At 38.8% G+C, this 14,005-nt stretch overlaps 1 protein-coding gene across 2 annotated transcripts in view; it reads left to right on the top strand.

Moving 5' to 3' along the window:
- MCCC1 (methylcrotonyl-CoA carboxylase subunit 1) overlaps positions 1 to 14,005 on the top strand; it is a 68,030-nt gene that overhangs the window by 38,050 nt on the left and 15,975 nt on the right. For both annotated transcript variants that reach the window (XM_059064530.2, XM_059064531.2), the window contains 4 exons: positions 1,674 to 1,801; positions 8,802 to 8,985; positions 11,216 to 11,325; positions 12,760 to 12,976. In XM_059064530.2, the coding sequence (XP_058920513.1) occupies positions 1,674 to 1,801; positions 8,802 to 8,985; positions 11,216 to 11,325; positions 12,760 to 12,976 (639 nt within the window). The remainder of the gene's footprint in view (positions 1 to 1,673; positions 1,802 to 8,801; positions 8,986 to 11,215; positions 11,326 to 12,759; positions 12,977 to 14,005) is intronic.

The raw sequence follows: 14,005 nt of genomic DNA, 5'->3' as shown, positions 1-14,005 counted from the left end.
AGCCGCTCCGCGGCATGTGGGATCTTCCCGGACCGGGGCACGAACCCGTGTCCCCTGCATCAGCAGGCGGATTCTCAACCACTGCGCCACCAGGGAAGCCCTCAGTCTAAGTCTTTTGGTGAGCTTGCGCTCTGAACTGTGAACTTCGTCAGTGTTTTTCAGTTGGTTTTTGTTTATTTGTTTTTTATTTATTCCCTTATGTGGGACAGAATGGCTGGAGTAGTATATTTCTATTCCCTCAATTACATTAATTAGGCCCTGATAAAATCCCAATAGTTTAAGCTCTAATAAAATAGTTTCTCTTAAGGACAGATCTTGTTCAGAAGAACAGAACTCTGGCATACTTCATATGGTTCGTTTTCCCCTCCCACTGCTAGAAACTCAAGGGGTTTTTTTCTTCAGTGTTCAGTGTGAGGACCTGGTAGAGCTTCTGGAGGTAAAACTTTAAAAAGTGTTGCGAGCTCCCAATAACTTGGTCCCCCCTGGGGTTTTTAACTCTTGGAACTGTCCACACTGAGCCTCCAGCAATTTGTCAGTTACAGTCCAGGTTTTCCTTCTCCAGTACTTGTTCCCACAAAGGTTTTTGCTCATGGGTTTCTGTTCCAATAAGTTGTGAATCTCTGTTTTCACCTTTCTGTCTCTCTAATTTGGGGGGCAGCAGTTTGCCTTGTAACCTCATGTCTGTGATGCATCTAAGAAGAGTTGATTTTTCATCTTATTCAGCTTTTTCTTGTTGTCAGAATGGAGTGGCAACTTCTAAGTTCCTTCCATGCTGGGCCGGAGACTGGAAGTCTTCACTAAATTTTTACAATCCACTAATAGGTTGTGATCCACAGTTTGAAAAGCAAGTTTTAAATTATATGGAATTTGCCTTAGGCTAAGTGAAAAAAATTCAAACACAAAAGACTGTATACTATATGATTTCATTTATATGACATTTTAGAAAAAAACTGTGATAGAAAGCAGACCAGTGATTGCCTGGAGCTGGGGCCTGGGGAAGGGACTGACTGCAAAGGGAACAAGGGAATGTTTTGGATGATGGAAGTATGTTGTATTTTCATTGTGGTGGTGGTTATATGACTGTATTCAATTGCTGAAACTCAGCACACTATATTTAAAATAGATAAACTTTACTGTCTGGAATTATGCCTTAATAAAGTTGGGGCAAGTGTAGTACTTAATAGAATGTTAGTAGATAAGACATTAACATAGTGTTTAGTTACTAAGTAATTTCCCAATGGGTCACTAGCAAAAGGACTTTTAAAGACACTTCCAAAGCACACAGTCAGGAGAAAAAAATGTGTTTTTCTCCACAAAGTTAGAATGAGATGGGATGTCACAGTGAGGTTTCCAGGGATCTTGGTACACAGAAGCAGTAACACATGGTCCAACCATGTTCTAACTGCTACAACAGCTGAGACTGATTCATAACTTGGGCTTGCCATTTGCTTGAAACCCCAGATTTACTTTTCTATTGTTAAATTTCGTGTGGCTCCGTATTTTTGATTGAGAATCATTTGCTGCTGCAAAATATGATATGTTTTCTTCATGAAATGCAAAATGTTTACCATTGAATGAAGGCAGCTGTAAAACTTGATATGATCTATCAAGAAAGATTTTGATTCGTACTGATTATACACTGTTGAAATGTGACCACTGTATTTTATATTTAGGAACCGTGGAGTTTATTATGGACTCAAAGCACAATTTCTACTTCATGGAGATGAATACAAGGCTGCAAGTGGAACATCCTGTTACTGAGATGATCACAGGAACTGACTTGGTGGAATGGCAGCTTAGGGTGGGAGTAATTTTTCTGTTAAAAATCAGTGTCGAGAATACATTCCCTTCTTAAAACCTCTTAAAAGGAGTCATCGCTTTGGACAAGGGTTCAATTCTTAGTGGTTGTCATGAGGATAGGAAAATGGGAGGTTAAAGGTGGCATTACATTTGATGCACGTTATGGACTCAGATTCCTAATCTGTCACTTACCATCTTTCCCCCTTAGACATGGGGCAGCCAGCAGGCAAACTGCTGTCACTGAGGCTTGCTTGTGACCACACTGTCTCAACACAAAGCCTTGTGCTGTGAGACCACATCATTCAGGTCCAGGCCATCATGAGATTTTAGAGGCAGGACAGATGCTAGCCAAGGTGAAATAAGCTAAGGAAAAGATGGGAATGAAGAGCCAAGGGAAGGGTCTACATTAACAGAGGGGTCCATGTGCAAGTGCTGAGAGACTGTTGATGGCCCATGAAGGGATAAATGTAGCCATTCAGAGTAAATGTTTAGAAACTTTTAAAGCACTTTAACATTTCTTTGACACATCTACTCAATTCTACTGAAGTCTTAAGTCTACAGCTGTTCTTCACTGGCCTGAATCTGAGTTCTACAAGCTTATTCCTTCAAATATTAATGATAATAACTTAGTCTGTTATGTTCTCTTTATTGAAAACAGTAGATTTTCACAACCTGTTGTTTAATATAAAAAATGTTTTTAAGTAGTATGCATATTCTTGATCTCTGTAGGATTCTTGGTTCTTTATATATCCTGAAACGACATTATTTTTTCCACGTTGTGATGCTAAAGTCTTGATTATTTTGATAATTTTGTCTTTGCAGAACTTCTGTGGACAATAATATAACGTTCCTTTTGCTGGTTCCTTGGGGATGATTGGTGGTTTTAATTGAGCCATAAGATTCTTCTGGGCCTTCTGGGCATTGGGAGCTAATGAAAACCAGGCACATCAGGCTAGTAAGTGTTAGTGTCAGGAAAACTGTAGCGGGCTTAGAAACTTTCGGAAAGAGTGCTTATGTTTCCAGAATTCAAGGAAAAGTATTTTTTTCTGAAGCGGTAATGACGAGAGTCCAGAATTTTGAAATCATGAAGGATAAAGGGTTTCCAAGGATTAAAAAGGAGAAAGCTTTTGGACATTAGGGGGACCAGCAGACATTTATTTCTGCAAGTCAAGAAACTGTAAGAGCTTTAGAAAGAGAAATAGGCTTTTATCATCTGGGGAGGGTTTCTAGAACTTAGGGATACCACTGGACCTTGTTTACATTGTTCAAGGTACTTTGGAGTCTGGCTTCCAAACAGAGGTAAAACAAGGGGTCTCTCCATGTGGTGAGGCAAGAGTTCAAGCTCCAGGACCTGTATCTGGAGTCACCAGCTTCCTAGAGCAAGGGTGCACTGATGTGAGCCCCCAGGCTGCAGGTTCAGATGGTTAGTGGTTTCAGGAGAGGCTGGTGAAATATCCAAGGTCCAGGGCTTCCAAAGAGTCAATGTCTAAGCCCCAGAGAACTCAGATGGTACCAATTTCGAAGTACCCAGAGGCATGGTTGGGTCAGTCTCTTCTGGGCCCAGATAGAAGCCATCTTCAGAGGAAAACAGATAGGCAAAGATAGCCAGGTTGAAATTGCACTATATAGTCAGCAATAAGATCACATCTTAGAATACGGACATATGGTCATTCTTTTCCTTTTTTATACTAAAACAAGTGGAATTCTTTTTTTTTTTTGAAATAGAATTCTTTATTAGAACATTAAAGAGTATTTTATTATAAAGGATAAGACTGAAATGATAATAGCTAACACTTACATAGTGCTTACTTTATGCCAGTCATTTTTCTCTGAAGCATTAAGAGGTTACAGAAACTTACCCAGAATATGAGTATGCCCAGAACAGAATAAGTATAGAGACAGAATTTGAACCCAGGCAATACGGCTGCAGAGACTTAGGTCCCAAACACCATGGCATAAAGCTATTCAATTTAGTCCATTTTCCTTTCGTTTTCACTGTTGTGGTTCCTGATTTTTCTTATCTACAGATTTAAAGAGATGAAATCTTTGCTTGTTTTACACTTACCTGTCTAGTTCAGTGTGCTGCTAAGTTAGAGTTTTTCCCTGTATCTTTTGCCATCTCAGTTTGTCATTTTCTCATCTTGGAGGAAAACTTAAGGGGAGAGAGAAGAGAGTGACAGTGTGCCCTCCTATAGCCTTTTCCAAGTTATATTAGTTGAAGAGAGAGATTTGTTGTATTAGTATAAAAGAGCCAAAATAATAATAATTACAGTAGTGATAAACAATGCTGATCATCCTGTTTTTTTAAAATTTTTTTTAACATCTTTATTGGAGTATATCTGTTTTATCATAGTGTGTTAGTTTCTCCTTTACAACAAAGTGAATCAGTTATACATATACATATGTTCCCATATCCCTTCCCTCTTGCGTCACCCTCCCTCCCACCCTCCCTATCCCACCCCTCTAGGTGGTCACAAAGCACAGAGGTGAACTCCCTGTGCTATGCGGCAGCTTCCCACCAGCTATCTAATTTACATTTGGTAGTGTGTATATGTCCCTGCCACTCTCTCACATCATCACAGCTTACCCTTCCCCCTCCCCATATCCTCAAGTCCATGCTCTAGTAGGTCTGTGTTTTATTCCCGTCCTACCACTAATCTCTTCATGACATTTTTTTTCTTAGATTCCATATATATGTGTTAGCATACGGTATTTGTTTTTCTCCTTCTGACTTACTTCACTCTGTATGACAGACTCCAGGTCTATCTACCTCATTACAAATAACTCCGTTTCATTTCTTTTTATGGCTGAGTAATATTCCATTGTATATAAGTGCCACATCTTCTTTATCCATTCATCTGCTGATGGACACTTAGGTTGCTTCCATGTCCTGGCTATCATAAATAGAGCTGCAATGAACATTTCGGTACATGACTCTTTTTGAATTATGGTTTTCTTAGGGTATATGCCCAGTAGTGGGATTGCTGGGTCATATGGTAGTTCTATTTTTAGTTTTTTAAGGAACCCCCATACTGTTCTCCATAGTGGCTGTATCAATTTACATTGCCACCAGCAGTGCAAGAGTGTTCCCTTTTCTCCACACCCTCTCCAGCATTTATTGTTTCTAGAAAGAGTTTTTGATGATGGCCAATCTGACCGGTGTGAGATGATATCTCATTGTAGTTTTGCATTTCTCTAATGATTAATGATGTTGAGCATCCTTTCATCTGTTTGTTGACAATCTATATATCTTCTTTGGAGAAATGTCTATTTAGTTCTTCTGCCCATTTTTGGATTGGGTTGTTTGTTTTTTTGTTATTGAGCTGCATGAGTTGCTTATAAATTTTGGAGATTAATCCTTTGTCAGTTGCTTCATTTGCAACTATTTTCTCCCATTCTGAGGGTTGTCTTTTGGTCTTGTTTATGGTATCCTTTGCTGTGCAAAAGCTTTGAAGTTTCATTAGGTCCCATTTGTTTATTTTTGTTTTTATTTCCATTTCTCTAGGAGGTGGGTCAAAAAGGATCTTGCTGTGTCATAGAGTGTTCTGCCTATGTTTTCCTCTAAGAGTTTGATAGTGTCTGGCCTTACATTTAGGTCTTTAACCCATTTTGAGTTTATTTTTGTGTGTGGTGTTAGGGAGTGTTCTAATTTCATACTTTTACAGGTAGCTGTCCAGTTTTCCCAGCACCACTTATTGAAGAGGCTGTCTTTTCTCCACTGTATATCCTTCCCTCCTTTATCAAAGATAAGGTGACCATATGTGTGTGGGTTTATCTCTGGGCTTTCTATCCTGTTCCATTGATCTATATTTCTGTTTTTGTGCCAGTACCATACTGTCTTGATTACTGTAGCCTTGTAGTAGAGTCTGAAGTCAGGGAGCCTGATTCCTCCAACTTCATTTTTCGTTCTCAAGATTGCTTTGGCTATTCAGGGTCTTTTGTGTTTCCATACAAATTGTGAAATTTTTTGTTCTAGTTCTGTAAAAAATGCCAGTGGTAATTTGATAGGGATTGCATTGAATCTGTAGATTGCTTTGGATAATAGAGTCATTTTCACAATGTTGATTCTTCCAATCCAAGAACATGGTATATTTCTCCACCTATTTGTATCATCTTTAATTTCTTTAATCAGTGTCTTATAGTTTTCTGCATACAAGTCTTTTGTCTCCTTAGGTAGGTTTATTCCTAGATATTTTATTCTTTTTGTTGCAATGGTAAATGGGAGTGTTTTCTTAATTTCACTCTCAGATTTTTCATCATTAGTGTATAAGAATGCCAGAGATTTCTGTGTATTAATATTGTATCCTGCTACTTTACCAAATTCATTGATTAGTTCTAGTAGTTTTCTGGTAGCATCCTTAGTATTCTCGATGTATAGTATCATGTCATCTGCAAACAGTGACAGCTTTACATCTTCTTTTCCTATTTGGATTCCTTTTCTTTCTTTTTTTTCTCTGATTGCTGTGGCTAGAACTTCCAAAACTAGGTTGAATAAGAGTGGTGAGAGTGGGCAACCTTGTCTTGTTCCTGATCTTAGTGGAAATGGTTTCAGTTTTTCGCCATTGAGAACGATGCTAGCTGTGGGTTTGTCATATATGGCCTTTATTATGTTGAGGAAAGTTCCCTCTATGCCTACTTTCTGCAGGGTTTTTAATCATAAATGGGTGTTGAATGTTGTCAAAAGCTTTCTCTGCATCTATTGAAATGATCATATGGTTTTTCTCCTTCAGTTTGTTGATATGTTGTATCACGTTGATTGATTTGCGTATATTGAAGAATCCTTGCATTCCTGGAATAAACCCCACTTGATCATGGTGTATGATCCTTTTAATGTGCTGTTGAATTCTGTTTGCTAGTATTTTGTTGAGGATTTTTGCATCTATGTTCATCAGTGATATTGGCCTGTAGTTTTCTTTCTTTGTGACGTCTTTGTCTGGTTTTGGTATCGGGGTGATGGTGGCCTCATAGAATGAGGTTGGGAGTATTCCTCCCTCTGCTATCTTTTGGAAGAGTTTGAGAAGGATAGGTGTTAGCTCTTTTCTAAATGTTTGATAGAATTCGCCTGTGAAGCCATCTGGTCTTGGGCTTTTGTTTGTTGGAAGATTTTGAATCACAGTTTCAATTTCAGTGCTTGTGATTGGTCTGTTCATATTTTCTCTTTCTTCCTGGTTCAGTCTCGGCAGCTGGTGCATTTCTAAGAATTTGTCCATTTCTTCCAGGTTGTCCATTTTATTGGCATAGAGTTGCTTGTAGTAATCTCTAATAATCTTTTGTATTTCTGCAGTGTCAGTTGTTACATCTCCTTTTTCATTTCTAATTCTATTGATTTGAGTCTTCTCCCTTTTTTTCTTGATGAGTCTGGCTAATGGTTTATCAATTTTATTTATCTTCTCAAAGAACCAGCTTTTAGTTTTATTGATCTTTGCTATTGTTTCCTTCATTTCTTTTTCATTTATTTCTGATCTGATCTTTATGATTTCTTTCCTTCTGCTAAATTTGGGGTTTTTTTTTTTCTTCCTTCTCTAATTGCTTTAGGTGCAAAGTTAGGTTGTTTATTCAAGATGTTTCCTGTTTCTTAAGGTATGATTGTATTGCTATAAACTTCCCTCTTAGAACTGCTTTTGCTGTATCCCATAGATTTTGGGTCGTCGTGTTTCCATTGTCATTTGTTTCTAAGTACTTTTTGATTTCCTCTTTGATTTCTTCAGTGATCACTTTGTTATTAAGTAGTGTATTGTTTAGCCTACATGTGTTTGTACTTTTTACAGATCTTTTCCTGTAATTGATATCTAGTCTCATAGCGTTGTGGTCGGAAAAGATACTTGATACGATTTCAATTTTCTTAAATTTGCCAAGGCTAGATTTGTGACCCAAGATATGATCTATCCTGGAGAATGTTCCATGAGCACTTGAGAAAAATGTGTATTCTGTTGTTTTTGGATGGAATGGATTAAATGCTCCCACCAAAAGACACAGACTGGCTAAATGGATACAAAAACAGGACCCATATATATGCTGTCTACAAGTCACCCACTTCAGACCTAGGGACACTTACAGACTGAAAGTGAGGGGATGGAAAAAGATATTCCATGCAAATGGAAATCAGAAGAAAGCTGGAGTAGCAATTCTCATATCAGACAAAATAGACTTTAAAATAAAAACTATTACAAGAGACAAAGAAGGACACTACATAATGATCAAGGGATCGATCCATGAAGAAGATATAACAATTGTAAATATTTATGCACCCAACATAGGAGCACCTCAATACATAAGGCAAATACTAACAGCCATAAAAGGGGAAATCGACAGTAACACAGTCATAGTAGGGGACTTTAACACCCACTGTCACCAATGGATAGATCATCCAAAATGAAAATAAATAAGGAAACACAAGCTTTAAATGATACATTATACAAGATGGATTTACTTGATATTTATAGATCATCCTGTTTATAATCTGGTATCTTGCAATATACATAAACATAACAAAATTTTAAAAACCATGTTCCCCTGTTTGTTTTGCTTGATCACTTGGTGATGAAGATGACAGAGATGACTAGTGCCACACTTTCGGCATAGCTGTGAAAATAGTTCTAAATACCAACTAATAATTTACTATAAAAAACCTTGATTTGGTAACTGAGTGCTAATGTTTTAAATGAAAACTGAGAATATCTTGCCAGTAAGAAATTTCAGTTTTCATTATATTGAAAAAGCACTGATACTTATATTTGTGATTTAGTCATTGGTTTGCCTGTTTTCTCTATTTAAAAATTCTAGAAACCCAAATTAGTACAGTATTTTCAAGCTGCATCTGTTTTTTAATCTACTTTTGCTATTGCCCAATACTCGAGTGGGTGGATAAAACGAGTTTTTATTTGGCTTCATTATAAAGGCCTGATGTACATTTTATGTAGAAAAGGATAAGACCATCGACTAAGTCTCATAGCTGCTAGAAGGTGGATATTCATAAGAAGCACATACTCTTCTTTTACCAGATTGCAGCAGGAGAGAAGATTCCTTTGAGCCAGGAAGAGATAACTCTGCGAGGCCATGCCTTTGAAGCTAGAATATATGCAGAAGATCCTAACAATAACTTCATGCCAGGGGCTGGACCATTAGTGCATCTCTCCACCCCTCGAGCAGACCTTGCCACTAGGATTGAAACCGGGGTACGGCAAGGTAAAGTGAAATAAAGCAAAAAGTCTCAGTGTTTAAAAATTGTTAGTACATTATTGGTTTTGTATAGGGTCTTTTCCCTATGTCTTGTGGATATATCTAGTGTGCTTTAAAATAAAGTATTTAATTGATTTCTCTGTAATCTTTACTTTCTTTCTGGAATAGTCGTTTTTAAAGAATAACTAGTATTTTTAAGCAGTACTACTCTCTTTTTTGAAATGCAGCAGCAACAAGCCTAAGCAACAAATATTTTGTGGGTACTGTTTTATATTTTTTACTTTGCCTAGTTCCAAATATAATTTAAGGTGACTGATAACTGCTATGTCCAAGGCACTCTGCCTTCAAGGTACTGAAAGTCAAGCTGAAAAATTAATAAATAAATTTACTGCAAGCTAAACAGTAATAAATAAAAGAAAGAAAAGTTTAAAAATGACAGTGCAAGAACTATCACGATTCACGTATGATTAATAATGATGGTCATAACAGTTATTTAGCACTTATTATGTACAGGCACTGTTCTAGGTGATTTTTCTACCTGGGCTCCTTTAACTATGAGAACTACCCTATGAATAGATGTTATTATCATTCCCATTTTCCAGATGAGGAAACCAGGGTACAGAGAAGTGACTTGTCCAAGGTCACCCTTGGAGCCAAGATTCAGACCCAGGCATTCTAGCTCCAGGTTTTATGCTCTGAGCCACCACTGTCTACTGCCACCTTAACTTTAGTTGCCAGAGGAGTTATACAGATGGTGAGTGATAAAATACAGCAATTCTGAGGAATAACAGGTTATGTTAGGCTGGTGTAATCAGGACATGTTTCTAAGAGGAAGTCTGGAGTGGATTTGAGTAGGCAGATTTAACAGCATACAGAAAAGTAAAGAAAAGAGGATTTAACTAAAGATGTGTTTGAAGAACTATGAGAAAATATGTGGCTGGAGAAAAGGGTTCAGGACAGTGAGTAGTTGGAGATATGGCTGGAGATACAGAATGAAAGCAAATTGTATAGGGTCTGGAGAGCCAAAATGAATGAGGACTTATTAATGATAAACTGGCAGCATTTTGAGAATTCTGGCTAACCCACAGCAAGATTTGGTAGTCAGCACATTTTTTCATATCAGCGACACATCATAGAGAGAAGAGGGAACTTGCAATAGAAAAAAAATGAATCTGTGAGGCAAGCAAAGCTTGCAATATACTTTAATAAAGGTGCTCAAAGGATAACAGATATAATTCTAAAACAGACTCCCAGATTCACATCCTGGCACTGAGGAGGATAATCTAGTCTAGGAAGCTTCCCCCAACCCTCCTCTTTTGTGTTCCCTGAGTCCCTTGTGTATTCCTTGGGCATTGCCCTTTTATATTATCTTATGATGATCTCTTACTCGTTGTCTAGCTTCTGCATTAGACTGTAAGAGTCTTAAGAGAGGGACTATGTCTTCTATGTTACATTTGCAGGACTTTGCTCAAGCCTAGGCCTAGAAGGTGTTCAATATGTGTTGGTAGGTGGGTGGGTGGATGGATGGGTGGATAAGGGAGTGTGATCTAACCCCTTGATTCTACAGATGAAGACTCTGGGGTTCAGAGGGGTACAGTGGCCTGTCAAAATCACAGAAAGGTCCTAGAACAGTATTCTGTGTAATACACCACATCCTTTTGTCTTGAACCATTCTAACCAGTGAGATGTGCATGGTTCACATTCTTGTTCTCTGAGACTCTGGTCGTGGTAATGACAGCTGCTATTTGTTTATCAGCTCTGCCAGGTATGGCATTTGGCACTTGATTGTCAATCCTCCCAACAAGCATATAGGATAGAGGAATTATTGTTCTTTTTTTTTCTGATGAGGGAACTGAGGGGGTGGAGGGAAGGAAGTGCCAAGGACAGAAGTGATTGTGATATGAGAGGGTAGAGGGAGTTTGTACTGACTTCCTAAAATGAGAAGGGAAAAGAAGGTTCAGATGAAGATAAGATGGGGAAAACCAGCCTGTGCGTCACTGAATGACTATTTGGGACATGGTGCTCTTGGATGGCCACACCCTCCTTAACAACTTCTGTTTTTAAACCCCCATGAGCCTCAGTTCCTCATGAATAAAATGGTGGTAAGGATATCTGTGGTGCAGGAATTTGTGAGGATTAAGTGTGAAATGTACATAAAGCCCCAGGAGAATGTCTTACTTATCATATTTTCTCTCTTTAAGTTTTAACTTTGGTTACTGTGGTTTTTCAATTTCAGGTGATGAGGTTTCAGTGCATTATGACCCCATGATTGCAAAGCTGGTTGTGTGGGCTGCAGATCGCCAGGCAGCCTTGACGAAACTGAGGTACAGCCTTCGACAGTACAGTGTGAGTGACCTGGGGCTGTGTCAGTGTCCCTGTTGTTCTCTGCATCTCTACAGCCAAGCGTGATTGTCACAATTGGTCAACTTTGTCCTTGTCAACTTGCTTCCTCCAATTACCATATGTCACGAACAGAAGAATTTCCCATGGGTCAGAATAGAGTTTGAGGACTTCTTAATTTCGGCTAGAAAAGAAAGACTTCAAGACTAAAACTATTAGCATCAATGTTAACCTCAGTATGAAATTTCTATTCATCCTGTAAACGAGGCCACGACACGCGTGTGGCCTATAGTCTGGTGTTATTTTCTGTGAAGGAAGATAATTATGTTCTGTCTTATCCATTTGAAAGAGTTTGTTGCTTTTCTGTAGCCATTCATTGCCTTGGTGCAGTAAGTCCCATACCACATTGATTTAGCTTCATAGAAGGACTTCTTATTAACCCGTGATATTCAAATTATTATATATCATGAATTTGATCAAACCTCCTTTTTCTGTGGCTCCACCCACACTGGCCTCTTTGCTACTCCTTAGACACACCCAGCATGGAGCCATGTGTTTCCATTCTCCCTTCCAGAATATTCTTCCCCCACATGACTCCCTCCTCACCATCCTCAACCCTGCTCACTGTGACCCACAGAGTCCTTCCAGGCCACCCCACAGAACCCTTTGCTGTTCTGTCTTCCTTTAGCCAGCCTTCTTTTTCTTCATATCACCTGCCATTATATTAGATATTTGTTTATAGATATTGCTGTCATCTGTCCCTTGAATGTAAGCTCTGTGGAGGCAAGGACTGTGTTTTGTTCCTCACTGTGTCTGCAGTATCCAGGTCAGGGCCTGGCACCTAAAAGGCACTCAGTAAATGGCTATAAAATAAATGAATGAATGGATGAATGAGTGAATGAATGAATGAACCCAAGGCTCAGATAGCAGTTTTGCCCGGGATCCCATTTATTGGGTGGATTTGGGTTAATTTTATACCTTTTAAAATTTTTATATCAGTGTGTCAAAGTTGGTTTTTAGTGTTGGAAGGAAGCTCTTTTCAGGTCATATAATCCTACCCATCCCCAGTGCAGCAATCTTACTCTGTTTGCAGTTTTCCTATTTCGTGGGTGTGTTCTGAGTGGCAAGGTCTTCGATATCTTGCAAGTAAATCTCATTTAAGTTTCTTAACGTTTACTTGCTTTCCTAACCTGAGTCAATTAAACGTCTCCACACTACCTACCCAACACCATTTCCTACATTGTCTTTATCATAGTAAATTACATAGTGTTGTGTGCAGATGTATAGTGATGGTGAAGTGGGTTTTTTCGTTTTGTTTTTTCCTGAGGGTTATTCATAGTAGAAAATACTTAGTAGAAAGAGCAGATGCCATAGAAATGTTTTTCTGAATATGTTGTTTTCCCCACTCACTGAGGACATTGGCTTTTTTTTCCCCCCTAGATTGTTGGGCTGCACACCAACATTGACTTCCTCCTCAAACTGTCTGGCCATCCAGAGTTTGAAGCTGGGAACGTGCACACTGATTTCATCCCTCAGCACCGCAAAGAATTGTTGCCCCATCGGAAGACCACAGCCAAAGAATTTTTATGCCAGGCAGCTCTGGGGCTCATCCTCAAAGAGAAAGCTATGACTGATGTTTTCAAAATCCAGACACAAGGTATGGAATGCCTTTCTCTTTCTTCTGCTTATCAAGATTTTATGAATAATCACTGAACATGCTTTTTTTTTTTTGGCTGTGCCACACGGCTTATGGGATCTCAGTTCCCACCCAAGGATTGAACCCAGGCCACAGTAGAGAACGCCCAGAATCCTAACCATTAGGCAACCAGGGAACTCCCACTTTTCTTTCTTTATGCCACTCCTACCTCCCTTTCCTTCTGTCAGTGATTGACACCTTCCTCTGCTAAAGTGTATTTTAGTGTGAAGTAGAGCTCCTCACATAACATGGATGCACCCATCAACACCCTTTAACCCATTAAATATAACTTAACTCATCACATAACAGCATAATGTAAAGAAGGAATTATTTTCAAGCAAACACCAGTTCTACCCACATCCCATGCTGATATCCCTTCCAACTTTTTTTTTTTTTAATTTATTTTCCATTTCCTTCCAACTTCTTTTATTCACCGCTCCTTGTGGCCTACTTTGTTGTATCCTCTGTACCTGCAGCAACTTCCTTGGTCCTGGAGACTAAAGACAGAGCACTAGAGATGCTCAGATTCCCTTGGGTTACCCATGATTTGTTGTTGAGTTAGTTCCTCCTCTCTTTTTCTATTCTGTGATCAAATTTCTGACTAGCTAGACACCTAGGTACTTCACTGTATCATAGAATCTGGGCACGGGGGTGACTATGACAGATATATCCTGGCTGCCACACGCGTGCATCCCTGCTTCAGCGTCCCTGCTGAGTTGTTGCCCAGCCTCCTAACACCTCAGGAAGCTGGAAATTCATAATGAAAATTCATTAGGTAATTACAGTTTCAGTCAGTTCTCCGTTAAGAAGTTCTTCCCTCTAAATTGGCAAAATCTGAGCTCTCCCAAATTTGCTCCATGATGTTTCCTCAGGCTATCTCTGATCTTTGGAGCAAACAGAAAAAAAAAAATTGAATCCATTTATCCCTTCATTATTATTAGTATTATTATATTATTATAGGATCGTTATTAGGATCTTTAATTTCTAGAT

This window comes from Kogia breviceps, chromosome 5 (genome assembly GCF_026419965.1).
Source record: "Kogia breviceps isolate mKogBre1 chromosome 5, mKogBre1 haplotype 1, whole genome shotgun sequence".
In the NCBI taxonomy this organism is placed as follows: Eukaryota; Metazoa; Chordata; class Mammalia; order Artiodactyla; family Physeteridae; genus Kogia; species Kogia breviceps.
This window is presented reverse-complemented; position numbering and strand designations above follow the sequence as displayed.